General features: G+C 40.1%; 1 protein-coding gene across 13 annotated transcripts in view; it reads left to right on the top strand.

Moving 5' to 3' along the window:
* Positions 1-14003, top strand: part of LOC119901824 (receptor-type tyrosine-protein phosphatase mu-like) — a 154778-nt gene that overhangs the window by 52847 nt on the left and 87928 nt on the right. For all 13 annotated transcript variants that reach the window (XM_038717517.1, XM_038717518.1, XM_038717524.1 and 10 more), the window contains exons 4-7: positions 826-904; positions 2758-2873; positions 5324-5498; positions 12929-13222. In XM_038717517.1, coding sequence (XP_038573445.1) covers positions 826-904; positions 2758-2873; positions 5324-5498; positions 12929-13222 — 664 coding nt within the window. The remainder of the gene's footprint in view (positions 1-825; positions 905-2757; positions 2874-5323; positions 5499-12928; positions 13223-14003) is intronic.

The raw sequence follows: 14003 nt of genomic DNA, 5'->3' as shown, positions 1-14003 counted from the left end.
CAGTGAGGTCTGTGTATTATCCAAAGTAACCAGTAGCCATATGCACTAGCTGTTCATAAGGCTAACTATAATCATCAAAATGGTTTCTAAGTAAAATGTATGCATCACAAGATGAAAAGGAGTTGCTCTATACAAACTAATTCTTATGCAGAGATTGCGGTAGTTGTTAAATATATACACCCAGAATCTTCCAGATGAAACCTTCTAATAGCTAAGTGAACCAACTGACCAAGCTAACATTAGCTTGCTAACATATGACCTGTTTAGATTGAAAATTAAAAGAAGTAATGGAATATGTTTAATACGTCACTTGATCAAAAAGCCTGTTTAAATATTTAATTGCTTTGGATTTGAGATTGACATCGCTATAGGTGTTTGTCTGTACCAGCTAAGACGTTTCCATCTTTTCAAACCTGGAAAGTTTCATAATGGCATTATTCAGTGCACAAACAAAATTCCACTCTCTTACATTGTTTTTGGGTGTGGGCAAAAATCTCTAAAATCAAATGATTGAAATTTGGGGGAACTGACCCCTTAAAGATTGCTGTGTGTCTCACCCCTCATACACTATGTGCTTGTCACAGACTGTGTACTAATCTTCTCAAGGTTCAAACTTAATTTAACACTTGCATGTCATAACACCGATCAAACTGTGACATATTGTGGAAATAATGTTGGTGGCCTGCAGCTGTGTGACCAACTAAGAGCAGATCGCATTAGCAGGAGCTGGACTTCTCTGTGCACACGGGCAGCCTCACTCAAGTGCCATTTGAAGACATGTGCCCATTTATCATTGGTGTTATGAGTCTCCTCTCTCCTCCTCAGATTGTGTTTGAAGCCGTAACCTCAGGGCAGCGTGGCTTGCTGGCCATCAAAGACGTCGTGGTCCAGGGCCACCAGTGCAGTAAGTCCTTTTTTCCCTTCACCATAAAAGAATATCATCAAAGAGTCATTGTCCTTTCCATGACACCCCCCCCCCCCCCAAAAAAAAAATACCTGTATCGTTGTTCTATTCAAGGCCTCCCAGTCAAACAAAAGGCCTTCAAAAAGTATACTACAGTCAATATAAAGTGTAAACCTCCCTCTTCCCAGCTCCCTGAAGACTTATGAGCATACGGATGACATGCTGAAGTGTGCTCAAGATTCAATGTTAGAGTGGCTGTATTAAATCTGTCCTTTGAGAGATGGGAGAAATAGTGGCGGGGGGGGGATGAAAAACAAATGCCGCCACACAGTATGCTGCTGCTTGTGTTTGGATTCCACTATTCTTCCCCTCCCTTGAGGATATTCAGTAAAGCATCTCATCTCTCAGATGTTCAGAGTTCTGCTACCCTTGCTGAATATAAGTACAAGCACTTCAGAGTGCGCTGCGGAGCTAATGAACATGTAATCACTAGCATATTTAGAATTCTTCTGCTTCGGCTTTTGGGATATGCCGCTGCTGTGGGAGAACAAGGATGAGGGCTCTTCAGGATTCCTCATCGCTGCATGCTTTTGAGTACTGAGAGTGACGTTAGTCCATATGGTACGCCGAAAGTTTATACTGAGAGGTTTTCACGCTCCACAGTCTAAGTCAAAATCAATACCACACATGTTTTCATCAGTTGATTTTACTTCACTCTACCCATCATAGCTTCAGTATCAAGCTCTGATTGTTAGGCGCTAATGACCTGGTAACCATTTGAATGCAGCTGAATTCCTGCAAATGTTTTGTCAATAAGATGGATTTGTATAGCGATAGGTGTTGAATATGAATGTATACGAGGAAATCAATGACGCCTTGCGACGTGATTATGTTTAAAATGTGTAAAAGTGAGTTGATCAATAACCTACTCAGGCAATTGGGTTTCTTGGGTGATCAGAGCAACTCTTCAGTGGAGCACAGCCAATTCATTTTCTATTTATACGACCATGTGGAATATCTAGCTCAAAGGTGTGATTATGCCGCTAGGTGGTCTGCCTCTCCTTCCATCATTAAATAAGACATTAGCAATGAGGAAAAATAGATTTGTCTTTTTTGGCACTGGATGGATTGACAGGACACAGTTATGAAGGAGGTGTAGTTCAAAGACGAGGTTATACAATATTAAGTAGAAGTGAAAGTCTTGATGATGAAAGTGATAGAATTAGCTTTTGCCAGGTCTTTAGAGATTTGGTTGTTTCGAATCAAGGTCGCTCCACTGAATTGCCCTATTTTTCTATGCAGAATAGTTGTACTAATCAAAAATGTTCTACATAAGTTGCTTTCTGTGGACTATCCTAGTCAGTGAGCATGCTGATAATGAGCACAGTTGGAAAAGAGAATAATGCTTTTGGAAAAATCCCCTCAATCAATGAAAGGATGCTGTTAAGAGACAGCGGAAATTGGTTTTTGGTAGGTGCAAGATCAGCCTCTGGTGTCTCATTTTAAGGATTTAGGTGCAATGTTCCTCACAAAGCGATGCTGGCCTCTGGCACCAAGGGGTATCAGATAGTGTAATAAAGAGCAGTATCCATTCAAGCCTTCTTTTCTCAGTTCTCCAATTATAGATACAAATCTTGGCACAAGCGAAGTGGATAAAAGTGAAATTTGTGGACACAGGAGTATAGATTGGCATAGACTTGATGGAGGCGTTAAGTGGCGGCTCTAGCACCCAGATCTGGTGATTAATTCTTATAAAGTACAAACCCATATTAGGGAAGTTGAACCCTCATCTCAGCATGTAATCGCATATAACTTTTGCTGCTGTCTGACAAATATTTGCACTTTTTTCATAGTGAACACACCTCATTTCCTGACTATAAAGGGAGTGGAGGTCAACGCCGGACAGACTGCATCTTTCCACTGCACCGTCAATGGACGCAAAAGGGACAATTTCCGCCTCTGGCTTCAGGTGAGGTCCATTTTCCTTGTACTTCACTACACTCTAGATCAAAGACTAGATCAGATGGAATCCGTATTAGAACCTGGCTCTCTGGAAGTGAATGTGTACTGAAAAGATCCTATTGTCTGAATGTTATTTTCTCATCTGGATTTAGCAGTGCTTCTGTTGTGCCACCAGGTCCAATATTTCATGTTAAATACATAAGATCAATGTCTGATCTGAGGGGATATTTTTCAGAACTGGAATGGTTACCAAATCAACGTTTTATTCAAGTAAACCCAGGCCAGATGTTAGCATCTGTCAACCATACAGTGTGATCTGGAGACTGCTGTTGGCAACCATCTTGAGACTTAAAAAGTAAAACACATGGTAAATTAAATATAAAATGATGATCAATCAGAATCACAGAACATGACACTGTAGAGACCGTGACAATTGTGCTTTCTCAATAAAACATTCTTTTGATCCAAATAGCTGGGTAAAAGAGAGAGTGTAGCAAAAACAATGCTGAAGCAGGATTACTTGGTTATTTTAAAAATGTTTAACCCTAATTACATAGGGCCAAATGTAAGTTACACCACAGCCGTAGACAGTACACCTTCCTGATGGGCTAGCAGATGTCCACAACAGTAGACCTCAAACATGGTTTCTGGTTAGCAGATTAACCACAACTCTAAATCAGTTTGCAAGGTATAATAAATTGTGGATAATTGTTGAAACAGTACTTACTGTGTGGTTCAAGCTTAAAAGTGAAACCAACTTAATAATGAGTTTGATTATACATACTAACTTGACGGGAGAATGTAGAAATTGCGACTCAGATGTGTAAAATAAATTAGTATTGTATAAAACATTGAGTTTACTTGCAAAACAAAGATAAAAGCCATTCTTAAACGACTAAACAAACAGCCGTTTGATTGATATTCCCAGAGGTGCTCAGTGAGAAAAAAAACCCTGATTTAAGATCATTTAAAAAAAAATTGGAGATATCAGAACAACCCAACACCTGTTTGATTGATACTCCCTGGAGTACACACACACAAACGGAGATATGTCTTTGCAAAAGAACACCTCAAATATGTTTAGTCTGGTATCATATTTGATCTTTAAATAATACTCTAATGTTATGAAATGTATTCTCATTAATAAGGTGAACAGTAGGACAAATTTTGTTTAACCTGATGCTGTTTTTGATGCCTCAATTGAGCAAATACGAGTGCATAATTTCTTGATTGTTATCACGTGTTCGTTGCCCTAACCCCAGACATTTGTACCAGCGTGTGGATGGGATGCGTTGCTTGTAAAAACACACGGTATCAGAGCAGCTTGTGTCACATAAAACAAGTCTTATTTCTTTTAACTCCTTGGCAGCAGTTAATTGAGTCAATGCTAGTCTCAGCTCCTGCTCAGCTGCAGCACGACAGACCCCAATGGAACACGCAGCCCCTAAAAGCTATAGAAAATGTCTTATTTGTTTGTGTGAATAAATGTTTAAACACAACTTGAATGCATTGAATGCAAACGACTGAATACAAATTACCTATATGGATCATCCTGTGCGTCTTGCCTGTCTTCCCCTTTACCTCCGTCAATACTCAGGATTGATTTTGGGTTTCAGTGTTGCCCCCTTTCCTCCAGGGCACAAACACTTTTGGCTGTGTTTCTTCAACCTCCCCAACAACAACTTCAATCCGCACTTTCTGTGTTTCACCCGTACGCAACCTTTTGACGTGAATCCTATGTTTTATAAATGAGGCCCCAGATTTCCAGAGGCCTCTGTGTCTGGGAGGCAGGGGATTACAGTTGTTTCAGATCACCGCAGTATGGTCTTAACCTATATAGATGTTGGCTCTGTGGATACTGTGTACTATATCTGGCACAACTGAGCTGCACAGCAGTCTTGAATTGACCTTGTTCTGAGCAGCAAAGGTAGTGCATCTGGCAGACATAACCCTGCCGGCTCTGCTGCTAAGCACACTGTCACACATGTGATCAGTGGGAGCATGACGCTGGGTAAAGGTCCTCTGCCAGGTACTCCATCATTTTAACAAACACGTCCTCATTAGCACAGGAGCTGGAAAACAAACATTAAGTGAAGTCCCCCGATGACAGTAATGAAGAAATATTTCTAATGAACAAATGTCCCCCATCTGCCTGCTGTGAGAGGTGACAGCTGGGGAGAGCCCACTGTGTCTTTGTGTGTGTGTGTGTGTGTGTGTGTGTGTGTGTGTGTGTGTGTGTGTGTGTGTGTGTGTGTGTGTGTGTGTGTGCATTCCTGTGTGATAAATGTATTCCTACTATCACCCACCGATGGGAATGATAGGACACAAACAAAAACGCACAAACAAGTACACTCAACCAGAGTTTCTGAAACACACAAGGTCAGTCCACTTTGCTTATTAAACCTTTCCATTTTGGAGGCTCACTTGTGTGTTTGTGTTTGTCTCGGTTCCAAACAGGGCATCGGTGGACGGGAGGCCCCAATGAAAGCCACTAAACCTTGGAACAACCGCCGCTTCATAGGCACTTTCGATGTAGAGAACACAACCAAGGGCGACTCAGGCCGCTACCGCTGCATCGTCCACTCAGACAAAGGGGTCGGAGTGTCCAATTATGGGGAACTAACCATAAAACGTGAGTATTGGTCCCAGAGCGGAGAGAAACACAATCACCGCCTATCTGAATGAACACAGCACAGATAGCAGGAATGTTTTCCTACTACATGACCTCTATGTGTACAGCAAAGTCAACAGGAGATAAACAGGAAATGCTGCATGTTCGCAGATGAAAATGTTCTCTAAGGCGATACTAAAAATACTAGCTTTTTATGTTGATTTGTTATCCAGAGGACTTTAATATTTCCCATGTAAAGGGCGTCCTTGACTGAGCACAATTCCACCTAAAAGATCACAAAGGCAAGAGGCCCAGGGTTTACAGTAACTTCACTGATATTTCACTCCTGCAGTCATTTGATATGAATTTATGGAGTCGTCTAAAACTAAATCCTGCAAGGCCTCACTTTCCTACAGCCCTATAGCCCGGTAATAGCCTTCTATATTTCTTCACCTCAATTTTCTCCCTGTGCTCTCAATTGAATTTACTGCCCCGAACCCCCCCCCCCTTTTTTTTTTGTCTCCAAGCTTTACGTGATTGATAGGTTTAATCCTGGCTGTCCAGATCGAGGTGTGTTAATCATGCGAGAATGGCCGAGCCCAGACACTGCAGAGTGAAGAGAGAGATAAAGTCTCTCTGCCCAAGTGTATCAGTGGGTTTCAGTGGTGTACTCAAAGAAAATTTACTGACACTCTGGAGGCACTCAAAACCACACTCGTGCATAAATTCAGCATCACAGTCACTCTCACATCCTCCTCGCACTTACACATACTCGCTGGACAGCAATATTTTTGCTGATTGTTGCTTTCAATGTGTTACTAGATATATTTTAAGACAAACCAGTTAAGTGTAAAGTGCTTTTGTCATAAATATTTAAAATACAGTAATTTCCTAGATTTAAGCATTCATTGAATCTTGTAATGCATCCCACTTTAAATTCTGCAGAGATTTCACACCTCGATGACTCCGACATAAGCCAACTCGTCGCTGGAAGAAAAGAGGCGGTTTCACGGTTATAAGTGTCACACATACAAAAAGCTGATATCTCCACTTATCGTACCAGTCATAAAACAAGTGCTTAACCCTCCTAGCAATGTGTCTGAGTTGTAAATCCTCCTTAAATGTGTATTCACCGCTTCCGTGACTCATTTTTGGAGGAGTGACCACGGAGCAATTCTGAGGATTATGAGCCTGCTACAGTCACACACCGGCTTTCTCCCCCCAGCCCCCACCCCTCATTACCATACACTGCCTTTTTCTTCAACATGAGGAGAGTGAATGCTTGATTATCCCAGATAATCACTTCTGCCTTTCATGCCAGTTTTCAGTCAGATTTATGTGCCTATGTGGAAGTGCGCCACACATATTTCCAGAGCACCATACAGATTGGCCCAGCGCAGCCCCTTTCCCATGCCCCCCTTGTGATGGGCTCTCCTGTAGTGCAGCCAGTGGTTCTGAAAGGGGGATAATTACTCCCTGTCCAAGTGCTGGCGCCTTTCATGGCCTGGTTAGAATCACCTGGAGCCCGCAAAGCACTCGCTGAGCTCCAACGCAGTATTCTGGGCCATGTTACCAAGTTAAGGCTGCCGAGGCGCAGCCGTGTCAGCACTAATGAGAATAGCCACCAAAAATCGAAAGCCGGCCAGCCAAGCTCGTCATTTTCCTGTGGTCACCTCTTCTCCTATCAGGAGCAAATCAATCCTTTACTCACAGCAGCCCAATTAGGAAAGTGCAGAGTGTAATGAGGACCTCTTGCATCTTAGCGAGAGAGGCTCAGTGGATGTAACGAGAAATGAAAGAAAAGGATTTATAAAGACTCGGGTCTAACTAATCTAACAACAGAGCAGAGAGGCATGCTCTTATTATTGCTCTCTGTGTGGTGAAAGGATTGATGGCAAGACGTCTGCGTGTGTGTGTGTGAGTGTCTGCAAGTATGTGCTATTTGTATGTTTTGTAGTGCTGAAATGATTAGTCGATTAATTGATTATTCAATGGAAAGAAAATTAAATAACAATTTTGATCATTAAATAATTAAACATATTGCCAAACATTAATAGTATGTTGGTTCTTAGTATGTCTTTCTGCATTGGGTCCATGTGGATGCCAGTGTGAGTGGTTTTTCGTTGCATGTGCATGAGTGTGCATTTGTGTGATTGTGCTCTGGCAGGCAGGCAGGTGCTGCGGCAGAGGAGGAGGCAGCTGTCGCCAGGCCGTTTGCCTGTCTGGTCAACATCATGACAACAGCTGCTTGCTGACCCCCGCGTATGGCCGCCACTGTCATCTGCGCACAGTGAACCATCTCGAGCCAGCACAGAGTTCACTTCTGAGCCCTTTCCAGGGCCCCATTGCTGCGAAGCTGCCTCGTAAGGCTTAAACAGTAGGAATTGAGTCGTTAATATCCTAAAGTGTTCCAGCACTTGAGTGTATTTCACACCGGTAATCCGTTATTTTCAGTGCGTCTGCTGTGGCTGTTGAACAGAGGATTACTGCACCTACAGGAATTATTTCATCACCGTAAGCTGATGTTGCTTTTGTGAAGCAAAGTTAAATTACATGCTTATTGCAATAATACACCATGCTGCTTATTTGTGGAAATAGTCTCAAGTGATAACAGCAAATGTCTATGCATAATCTATGCATTACAGTGCATAAAAAAGCATGTTCTCTATAGAAAAGGAAGATTGGTTAAATTATTGAAGAGCTCTTGTGTGATACTTTGGATGAATTTGAATCCCACAGTCTGACGGTGTCACAGGTAATCCTGTAAGATAATACAAGATAATCAGAAGATGCAGTATTATAACTTAAGTGGATATTAGTTGAAGTTGAATTTCCTGTTCTTTCTCACCCTGTGAGCAAGTCATGTCTGAGTCAACAAACAGAAACTTTGTCATATTTTGAGGGCCATTTGGTCCCTTGCATCACAAAGCGCTATCACAGAACGAGCGTGTTGGCAAATGTGTCAATAAAATCTGCTACCAACCCACATGACGCTTTTTATTAACAATGACTGACATTTTATCCAGATTTCTTTTTATCCAGTTATCTTACAAAGTCCTTACTTTAAAAAAAAAGTCAAAAAGCCAAGCCACTAAAGAAAATCTGAGTGCTCTGTTCTCTGAAATCAACATTGGGAAACCCATTTTAAATATTTTAGTCTCATTTGATGATTTAAAAGGTTGCAGATGCCAAACACTATTACAGTATTTTTAATACATCATTGTACAATGAGACATGGTTTTACAGTGTGAGACTGCTTTCTGTTGCATAAATGAATCTTAGCATATTGCCACTTAAGTCGGTTAAACCCCTTTAAAGACATAACTTTAAAGAAAAGACCATCAAAACAAGCCAATGGTTGAAGGCAGATTATGGATCACCTCATGCCTCTGTCTGGCTCCAACAAACAGACTGGTGCGCAGCGTGTAAGTCTAGGAGAGGACCTGCTGGATTAGCTGGTTCGCTTTAGGTGATGTTTGACAGCAACACTGGAAGCTTGGATTAGTGGGAGTTTAGGGACCTGCGACGGAGGTCACCGTGGGGTAACCATCTGCTGAGGGAGAGCCTCCAATTCTCTGTAGGACACCTTAGACTGCTCCTAATGTGCCTGGAGAGTTCTCCTTCTCCATGACAACTCCATGAGAAGCAGCCAGGTGACTCATGGCATTATTCTGTTACGCTAATTAGAGCTACTCACTGTGGCCTCTGGGACATGTAACTATTGTAGTGCATGACAAAGGTAGATTCCTAAGCATTGCTTTGGCTGTGGGTCATAGCTGTTTGTTGCCAATGGCAGGTTTTTGGTTGCACCAGCAGACACTGTGTTCGAAGCCTGACTGTGAGATAGTGAAGGTGGACTTGTTTTGTTGTACCTATATTTGAATGGTAACTAATAAGCATTTTGTCAGAAGGGAGGATAAAAGTGTGGAGCTATTTTTATGGACTTTTCTAATAACACTTTGGCTCAAACGTTACTGCAACATCCCCTTGCCTGGTTATATAATAATGCAGTCCTGAAAATATCCCACAGTTGAAAGAACTTGTGTGACATTTCAAGAAGCCTCATTAAACCACAAATGGCACAAGGTTTAAGCAAAATTAGACTAATATTGGTGACAACAGAGAAAAGGTTATTTTCAAGCTTGTCATTGAACACCACGCTTGTCTGATAAACTCGTAATGAACAACTTGAGATTACATTGGTAACAAATTCAAACGAACACTTATGGTTCTAAAGGCCTAGATTTTGATTCATTTCTAAGTGAATACTATTAATTTTAGAGAAAATGACCCATACCTTAATTTAATATTTGCACAATAGTGCAATGTGTCTTTTATTTATTAACCAAAGACTACAGCTTTCTCTTAATAAGAGTTTTATACCGAAATAATACAATTTCTGGTAACCGCTTGACCTATTTTGACAATATTGTGGAGGGCTTAAACATTTTGAAACTGTTTGAATTGCAACATTTTAAAAATCCTGTCTGTCTATACTTGCCCTTCTTTTGAACAGCAAGTGTGTTAAATAAGTACATTTACTTAAGTGCTGTAGCCTGTAAAAATATTCCACTACATTTATTAGATGGCTATCATTAAAGTTACTTTACAAATCAAGCTTTCGATTATGATGATGTTATAAAATAGCCTATGATGCATTGTTATGGATTAAACTTTCCAACAGTATATAAAATAGAAATAAAATAGAATTAGCTTAACCTCGATTAGCTAAAAAATGAAAATACTGCTTAGATGTGAATCTCACTCTTTAAAGGGGCACTGTGGTGTTTTCTTGAAAACAAAGTTGTGTTTACATTCATTGTTACTCACCAAACTGCATTATGTGTGTTCTTGAGCTCTGGCAAACTTGCATTACAACTAAAATAATTGGCATGCCGCAGGAATTGTGTAAAAGCAATAATAGTCCACATAGTTAACATCAGTGGCGGTTCTAGACCAGTTTTATTGAGGGGGCCAGGCTGGGGCCAGTTGTTTTGTCAGAGGGGCACAATCAATCCGGGACAAAAGAGACAAAGGCCATGTTTTAGTATGTTTCAGTAACTTACAGTTATTTGTTTCAGTAACAGGATCTTTTCAGTAACTTAGTTACAGTTTTATTAAATTACATTATACAAAAAAAATCCTGTTAATTTTATCTCAAGTTACAGTACATTCTTTGATGCAACACTTCTTTGTAAAGCTTAATGAACAGTTTAAGCTCTAGTGTACTAAATATTCTCAGGATCCCAGTTTCTATTTTGTATCCCACTATAACTTTTGCTAGGAAACAAGAAACACCACCATATTCACCCCTGTTATTAGTCATGATGTGAAATACTTGAATAATACTTGATAGTAGGCCATCATCTGTGCATTATGGAGTGGAATACATATTTTGGCAGGCTGCATGTAGGACCAGTAGGCTACTGTTATCGCTTTTTGTGTATGAAAAGTTCTGTTTAAATGCAATGCATTATTAAATTGTTCTGATAATAATTTACCCTTTAAGGAGGGGCACTGAGAACAATTTTCAGCAATATCCAAAGTTTATCCATGCAATGGAAACATGGATTACAAGGACAAAACATTGTCTACAATGCTGCATTAAGTTTAATGTACATTTTGTGGCAAGGAAGATATATTACTATGATCACTGTAGACCTGGGCTATTCAATTGGGCCGGATTTTAAAACCAGGACACAGAGATGGGCCGGTTCAGTTCTTTATCAATGCTCTTATCAGTCCTATTTATTACAAAATAATTGAATATAGGCTATTATTTTAAAAAAGAGAATGTAACATTTTTATTAACTAAATGTTGTTTCTAGAGCAGCAACATGATTTACAATAGCAAAGTCACTAATATCTCACTGGAAACAAATCTAAAATGAGGAGGACTGGTTTGTCTCAGCCACCAGCTGAGTTTACAATGTACCATATTTTAATGTATTGACAAACTAAGCTAAACACTTACTAAAGACAGACACTTTCACTTTAGCTTGTTTGTAACAATAAGTTATTAGCCAAACTAACACTGTGCCTGTGAAAAACCAAAACACAGCTGAGAGACTGAGCAGATTAAAACGTTGTGTTTTGTGTGTTTATGCTTATTAAACAGGTGTGTTAGTAAAATATTAGCTTTGTACTCGCTAAATTTTTATTACTTACACTAACGAGCGTAGTTGTCGTCAATGTCCGCTGATCAGCTGGCTCACTTTGATCAGTGTGTGCGCGTGTGCGCATGCGTGTCTGAGTGTGTGGAGTGGAGGCGCTCTGCACACAGAGGAGGGGAGAGGCTGCATGTCGGACAGTTGTTGAACCTTGATTGGCAGTGATTGGTACAGCGCTTGTGAAACAAAGATGAGAAGGAATCGACACTCTTTAGCTACTTTCTTACACTATAGGCCTACATGTAGTTTACTTTTGTTGTCATATTTATTAGATTACGTGCTGGGCCGGATGTGGCCCGCGGGCTGCCAGCTCAATAGGGCTGTTGTAGACGTTGTAGGGCCATAGGGGGGTCCAAGCTCTGTGTTATAGGGGCACTGGCCCCTGTTGGTCCTCCCCAAAACCGCCACAGGTTAACATACTGCAGAGTTGTTATTTAGGCTTTCCCATTAATAATTTTAGCTTCAAATAGAATTTCATAATTCCACAAAACAGTCAGGAGTTGAGATTAAACCAGCTCCTGAGTCAGACAAGAGAGATGACAACTACAGTAGTTGTCAATTACTTCAGGCTTTTTCATAAAAGTTCTCTGATTGAAATCAATACATTGTTCAATAGGAGCATCATTTGCCATACTCTTGCTGACTTTAGTCAGTGTACTACCTATGATGAGATTGCACGCCAAGCTGGAACTATTGATTGTTATGTGGCTGTTCTTAAAAACCTCTATTATAGGGAAACATGAAGATCTTCTTCATGTGCTTCAAGAGAATTTTGATGTGGTTGACTGTTTAAAAGAAGAAATTGATTTTAAACATCTTGTTTGCTTGGTACAAGCATTATTATATTATATATAATGTATGTGTATATATATATATGTAAATATATGTATATGTATGCATAGGGATATAAATGTCAGTGCCTTTTATACAAATTAAAAATATATAATTTTCTGTCTTACTTAAGATAATAATAATTTTTATTTATATTGCATCTTTCCAAATAAAGGTGCATACTTTACAAACAAAACAAATACAAATAAATCAAATCCAAAACATAAGATATAAAAAAGAAGAAATCATTTAAATAAATACAACTACAACTAATACCGTAAGTAAACAAAATGTCATAGGATAAAAGTGAGTTTTAAGAAGAGATTTAAAAGAGGATACAGAATTTGCCTGCCTGAGATCTCCAGGAAGGGAGTATTGTCAAGACTTTCCATCATTTCACCATTATAGTTTGGTCATCTAATGTTGGTCAAAAACATTTTGTTTCCCTAGAGCCCCCAGTGCCAATTGCACCACCCCAGTTGACTGCTGTTGGCGCTACGTACCTTTGGATCCAGCTGAATGCCAACTCCATCAATGGGGACGGCCCAATCATCGACAGGGAGGTGGAATACCGCACTGTCTCTGGCACCATGTACGACCTGCAGCCAGTAGACAAGACCACACACAAGATCGGCCACCTGGATCCAGACACAGAATACGAGATCAGTGTTCTGCTGACCAGACCTCTGGAGGGAGGCACTGGAGCCCCCGGACCGCCTCTGAGGGCCAGGACCAAATGTGCTGGTGAGGCCAATAATACCATTACTTACACAGCATCAGTAGGATTTTACATGAACGGGCTTTAAATTCATACAGTATGAATACAGTAACATAAATACATACAGTATCTAAACCAACTAAAATATCACAGATGTAATGGAACGCCATTGAAACCGCCACACCATTATTAGAATCTGTTTATTTTGACATGAGAAATGTGCTGCATGGGGCATTTGTGTCTTTTTAAATCAAACAAAGAAGAAGTTTCTATTAGATACAAATTAAATCATGGAGAACAACTGCATAATGCAAACGTCATTCAAAGTGTACCAAAGCCAAGTGGCTATGTTAGCACATGTAATCATACAGCATAAACTGTATGTTTGAGACAGATGAGCTATAAAAACATAAATTATAACACAAGTAACATGTATATAGTTAAAACAAATATAATATCACTAGCAATTTACAAGTGATTCAGAGAAACTGTCACTGACACCCAAAATACGACAACCATGGTAATGCCACTTTCTGCAGTAAACTTTAATTGCCCAGCTGATTTTGTATTCTGAAATGGTCAGTGCATGTAAATCAAATTTTCTTCCCTCCCCTGGAGTAAGTTTCTCTGAAGTTTTATTGTAGACAATCCAGTCAAATTACTCCTGTAATAGATCTAATAGCAACACAACACGGGGGCTGGTAAGTAGCCTCTCTCAACTCTAGCTTGATAATTAATTATCTCTCAATTACACTCCAAAGGCGATGCCCACGGAAGAGCAGTATTTTGTATTTGGAGCTTTTCATA

This window comes from Micropterus salmoides, unplaced genomic scaffold (genome assembly GCF_014851395.1).
Source record: "Micropterus salmoides isolate LMB-PRFRI ecotype aquatic unplaced genomic scaffold, ASM1485139v1 Ms_hic_scaffold_14, whole genome shotgun sequence".
Classification (NCBI taxonomy): domain Eukaryota; kingdom Metazoa; phylum Chordata; class Actinopteri; order Centrarchiformes; family Centrarchidae; genus Micropterus; species Micropterus salmoides.
Note: the sequence above shows the minus strand (reverse complement) of the source record. Positions and strands in the feature narration are given on the sequence as shown.